The sequence below is a fragment of the Enhydra lutris genome, unplaced genomic scaffold, assembly GCF_002288905.1.
Source record: "Enhydra lutris kenyoni isolate GAN:26980312 unplaced genomic scaffold, ASM228890v2 scaffoldscaffold159, whole genome shotgun sequence".
NCBI classification, from domain to species: Eukaryota; Metazoa; Chordata; class Mammalia; order Carnivora; family Mustelidae; genus Enhydra; species Enhydra lutris.
Genome location: NW_019154243.1, coordinates 70987 through 76975, shown reverse-complemented (window position 1 = coordinate 76975; position 5989 = coordinate 70987). Strand labels below are relative to the sequence as shown.

The 5989-nt window shown below is 37.1% G+C and overlaps 1 protein-coding gene across 1 annotated transcript; it reads left to right on the top strand.

The window, feature by feature from the left end:
- The first annotated feature begins 4014 nt into the window (after window positions 1-4014).
- LOC111140086 (olfactory receptor 2AJ1-like) lies at window positions 4015-4981 on the top strand. Its single transcript, XM_022492472.1, is given in 2 exon segments — window positions 4015-4533; window positions 4535-4981. Coding segments are annotated over 2 exon segments (966 nt in total).
- The last annotated feature ends 1008 nt before the right edge of the window (window positions 4982-5989 follow it).

Genomic DNA, 5989 nt, shown 5'->3' with positions numbered 1-5989 from the left:
TTTTTTTCTTTTTCTTTTTTTTTCTTTTTTTCTTTTTCTTTTTCTTTTTCTTTTTTTTTTTTTTTTGCGTGAGGCTTGGATGGCTATGTATTTCCTCCTTAGGACTGCCTTTGCTGTATCCCATAGGTTTTGGACTGAAGTGTCTCCATTCTCATGGGCTTCCATGAATTGTTTAAGTTCTTCTTTGATTTCCTGGTTGATCTAAACATTCTTTAGCAAGGTGGTCTTTAGCTTACCATGTGTTGGGATTCCTTCAAAGTTTTTCTTGTAGTTGAGATCAGTTTCCTCCAACTACATAAGACAACTGTTAATCAAGGTAAAGAGTCATACTGATATGAATACATTAATAATAGAGGATTTTAACATGTCACTCCCAGTAATAGGCAGATCAAACAAGCAGAAAATCAGTAAAGAAACCAGCATTGAATGACACATTGGACCAGATGGACCTCAGATATATACAGAACGTTCCACCCTAAAACAACAGAATAATCATTCTTCTCGAATGCACATGGAACTTTTCCAAAATACACCACATACTGGGTCATAAATCAGGCCTCAACCGATACCAAAAGATTGAGGTTATTCCTTGAATATTCTCAGACCACAGTGTTTTGAAACTGGAGCTCTTCCACATTTTTAAGATGTAATTAAAATATTATCTCCAGCACAAAGTCTTCCCTTATTTCTTTGTAAAGTTTGAACAATTTCCTTTAAAACCAATATCACATTTTATTTTAATAATGGATTGTTTCCCTCATCCTTACTGATACCAGAGTTGATGTTCACAAGTCCTTGAAACCTTATAATATAAACTAGAGTTTGCCCAGCACAGACACTGAACTCAATAGACATGTGTAGAGTGAAAGACTAACTGAGTGAGTCCGTGAAATGAGTTATGGAAAGAATGAGGTATAAAGTTATAAATTGTCAATATATAAATCTCCAATTCATTTACTTTAGCATAATTATTATTTAAATCTATCAGAAAAATACATGATTTTATGGGAATATAATCTCAGATGTATCGTGAAAAAATGGAAAAGTAAGATTTTATCATTCTGTAAATAATTTATAATACAGTGTCAACTGTAGCTGAAAGATACATCTGATAGGATATCAAGTCTTACTTGACTTACTCTGTGAGGTGTCATTGGTCACGTGACACTGCACCAACTTGACCAAGTCACTTAATTTCAGTATCAATTCTTCATTTTTTTAATAATACAAATATTGTACTTTATATTCCTCTATCCAGTTTTATTATGAGAACTGCATGTAGAATATGATTTACTAGGTCCAGAGAATTGTAAAGGCTGTTTCCATAAGACAACTTTAAGTAACCACAACATTTTATTTCATAAGGCCCATGAAACTGAAAATCAGATATTGTATCATTAACTCTTCAGAAAGTATGAAATAGAAAATATGCAAAGTTTATTATCACACAATTATTGATAACCCATGTGTTCAAGTTATAGGCCCAGGCAGGCTTCAGTGTTTAAAATATTTACAAAGCAGAGAAAAATACAAAAAGCAGAACCCCTCTTCTTAAAATATTATCAAACTACGGGGTTCAGGGAAAGGAGATTTGCCCATTAATAACATGGTATAAGGCATAATGCAAAATACACCATGAGAGACTGATGAATATAGAGAGAGTAGGAGAGGTGAAGTCATGCCTCAGGACCACAGAAGAGAGCAATTGAGCTAGGACTTTGAAAGTGGGTAATACACGTCAGCACTTAAAGTAAAACTGGATTGCTTTTTCTCTACTCACTAGTTTTTGAAAAATGTATGTTTTAAACTTATGGATTAGTCACAACTCTTCCCCCATCACACCTATAAACATGTTATAAATTCTTGTCCCTAACATTTTTAATTGTACTTAGAGGTACAGGCGAAATCTGCAAGGAAGAGTAGACTCACTCTGACTAACTATGCATATATGCACATTTCTATGCCTACTAAAGGAACTGAAAGCACTGGTTTTCCCATTTATGCAAAGTAAACTTCAAAGTATCCCTAACATACCATTTAAACCTGTTGGCCAGACAGTGTTCTGTGTTCACTAAGTCTTTTACTCTATATATTGCTCCTGTGATGTGGGTATGCTTCAGTCGAATTTTAAAATGAAGGAAGACAGACACATAAGGATTATCCAACTACACCAGGGCCATCAGCAGGTAAATGTGGTGTGTTTGAGGAAGGGAGCTTCAGACTCTGGTACTGATCCTCTGGAGGTTGTTTTTAACTTATCTACAATACTTTATCTGCTTCTACAGCTTATATGTCCAAAGAAACCTTTGCTAAACTGGATATTATTCTACCTTTTAAAATAAAGTACTTCTTGCAAGATGGACTCTAGTAATCTTCTCCATCATTACTTTCTGTTTACTTTTTTTTAATTTCTTTTCAGCATAACAGTATTCATTGTTTTTGTACCACAACCAGTGCTCCATGCAATCCATGCCCTCTCTAATACCCACCGCCTAGTTCCCCCGACCTCCCACACCCCCGCCCCTTTAGACCCCTCAGATTGTTTTTCAGAGTCCATAGTCTCTCATGGTTCACCTCCCCTTCCAATTTCTTTCAACTCCCTTCTCCTCTCCATCTCCCCTTGTCCTCCATACTATTTGTTATGCTCCACAAATAAGTGAAACCATATGATAATTGACTCTCTCTGCTTGACTTATTTCACTCAGCATCATCTCTTCCAGTCCCGTCCATGTTGCTACAAAAGTTGGGGATTCATCCTTTCTGATGGAGGCATAATACTCCATAGTGTATATGGACCACATCTTCCTTATCCATTCGTCCGTTGAAGGGCATCTTGGTTCTTTCCAGTTTGGCGACCGTGGCCATTGCTGCTATAAACATTGGGGTACAGATGGCCCTTCTTTTCACTACATCTGTATCTTTAGGGTAAATACCCAGTAGTGCAATTGCAGGATCATAGGGAAGACAGTGTGGAGATTCCTCAAGAAATTAAAAATAGAGCTTCCCTATGACCTTCTGTTTACTTTTATAAAGAATCAGCTAGTACCTTTAGTTACTTTGATGACAGAAACGGACTTCATGCAGAATAGGAAAACTTCTGTGAAACTAGCAGCACTGTTTTTATGAGGTCTCTTCTTAAATAATGTTGCTGTGATTAGAAATTCTGTCCTAAGTTACCTGACTTAAGAGATACTTGAGTTAGGATTAGAGCTAGGGGGACTCATGGGCAAATGGAGAAATTCCCTATGTGAGAGAGAAAAGGTAAGCACAGACAACACTCAATTCTGAAAATGTTTTTGTGTCCTCAGGTTATCAAAGACTTTTTTTCTCATCTTCAAGAGAGTCTTCTTCATTTTACCTGAAGTCTCCCAAGACTGAGTGAAAACATTGAGTTTTATAAAACTAAAATGATCATTGCCCTTCTATTGAAGTTATATCTGCACAATACCTCATGGTGAAGCATTTGTAAGTGCTTTAAGAAATACACATGATACATTTTCAACAAATTGATTAGCTTTTAGTTGATAGAATGTTAAATGTACCTGTGTTCTCGTTTGGTTACTATTAGTGATTACAGTTTGTAATCACTGCAATGTGTAAATAGTAGTTTATTGAGAAATGCAAGAGATATAGTTAATGAAAATTTTGTATATCAAAAAGTTCCTTAGGGGCGCCTGGGTGGCTCAGTGGTTTAAAGCCTCTGCCTTCAACTCAGGTCATGATCCCAGGGTCCTGGGATCGAGCCCCACGTCGGGCTCTCTGGGCAGCGGGGAGCCTGCTTCCCCTTATCTCTCTCTCTGCCTGCCTCTCTGCCTACTTGTGATCTCTGTCTGTCAAATAAATAAATAAAATCTTTTAAAAAAAGTTACTTATAATACTAAATAGATAACAACAAGGATGAAGTGAGCATGAACATATTCAGAGGAGTCCTGAGAGTAAGAAAAGCAAATGTACAATAACACATTGGATGGAATAGTGTTCTTATCATTGTTTTCTGGGCAATGATGTTCAGCCATGGAGATAAACAATAAGAGTGTTACCACAGATTTTATTCTCTTGGGGCTCTGGCCTAAGCTTAGTCACCTTGTGATCGTTGTCTGCCTCATTCTTGTCTACATTATAGCTGTAATGGACAATTCTGTTCTAATTCTCCTCATCTGGCTGGATTCTCGACTCCACTCTCCTGTGTACTTCTTGCTCAGCCAGCTCTCCCTTATTGATGTGGCCTTGATCTCCACTACTGTCTCCCAAATGGTCACAAACTTCTTCGCAGGGAAAAGACCCATATCACAGAGAGGCTGTGGAGCCCAGGTCTTTTTCAGCTTAACCTTAGGAATTTCTGAGTGCCTTCTGCTGACCCTTATGTCCTATGACCGTTACATTGTCATTTGCAATCCACTACATTACTCAGTATTCATGAGCCATACCATCTCTAAACAGATGGTCATCGGGTCCTGGGTAGGAGGGGCAATAACTTCCCTAGTTCATACAGCCTATGCCATGCACTTATCAACATGTCATCCTCGAGAGATTCCCACACTTCTTGTGTGAGGTCATGGCACTCCTGAAGCTCACTTGTGGGAACATTTCAGGATATGTGAAGTCAGTGGTGATCTCAAGCTTTCTGGTGGTTCTCATCCCTCTGAGTCTCATCCCCACTTCCTACATCCACATATTTCTTGCTGTCCTCCGTATGAACTCCCTTGAAGGTAAGAACAAGGCCTTGGCCACATGTTTCTCCCACCTCTGTGTGGTCTCTCACTTCTTTTGTCCTGCCATATTAGTCTACATGAGGTCAGGATCTTCCAAAACCCCCCAAATAAACCAGTCCCTCTTTATGTTTAATGCTATTCTTACCCCTATGCTTAACCCCCTGATCTATAGCCTGAGAAACAAGGATGTCATAGCAGCTATGAAAAGTATAGTGATCAGTAGATGCCTCCCGAAAAAGGTGAAAAGACACCTGGGTTGCCATACTTAATTATTACCACATGTTAGCATATTCCTTTGAATTGTTTTATGAGACTTTAGGATCTGATAAATTTGGTTATAAGAATCATGGATATATTAGAGTTCATTTGTTTCAACCCCCTTATTGTGTGAAAATAAAAAAATTAAAAAGTGAAATATAAAATAACTTATTGATGTGTTCAGAACACCAACCAAAGATCAAATTCTTCCAACAAAAAAATCCTGAAACTGCAGTGCTTTTCAAAATAACACACAGCATCATTATTGCTCCTATATACCCAAATGACAAATGTACTCATTTGTCTAAATATACCTATGAAGAAGGAGGCATGAAATTCTCCTAAGAAAAAATGAAAGAATTCAGAATTTCAGGGTTGGCTGAGGAAACATATCTTCTAAGAGCTGGATTCAATTGTTACAGCATTGAAATAATCTGATCTCCCGTGAAATAAAAAAAGGCAGCTTTCAGATTGCCAAAAGCTCACAAAACTGCAACCCCGTTTTTATGAGGAACAAAGAACAAACCTGCCTCCTTTCTTTTGGCCTCAAGAAAATTTTTATTTTTTTTAATTTTTTAGTTTTTTGTAAAATAAAAGCAAGAGGATCAATGTTATCTCCACAAATTCTAGTAAACTAAATTCATTAACACATTAAGACGATTATACAATTTGATCAAGTGAGATTTCCCCTGAACATAAGGATGGTTCAAAATATAAATATCAATCATTATGATGCACCACAGAATAAGGGTAGGGAGGATTACATGAATACCTCAGGGGATGTAGGGAAAAAAATCATTTGACAGAATTTAACAAGAATTCATGAAAACAACACTGAAAAAACTAGGAGTAGAAGGAAACAACCTCAGTATAATGAAGGCCATATATAAAAATCTAAGAGAGGAACATCATACTCAATGGCTAAAGACTGAAGTCTTTCTCCAAGATTAAGAAAAAAATAGGGATGTCCACAATCCACCATTTCCTTTTAACATAGTATTGGAAATCCTAGCCAAAGC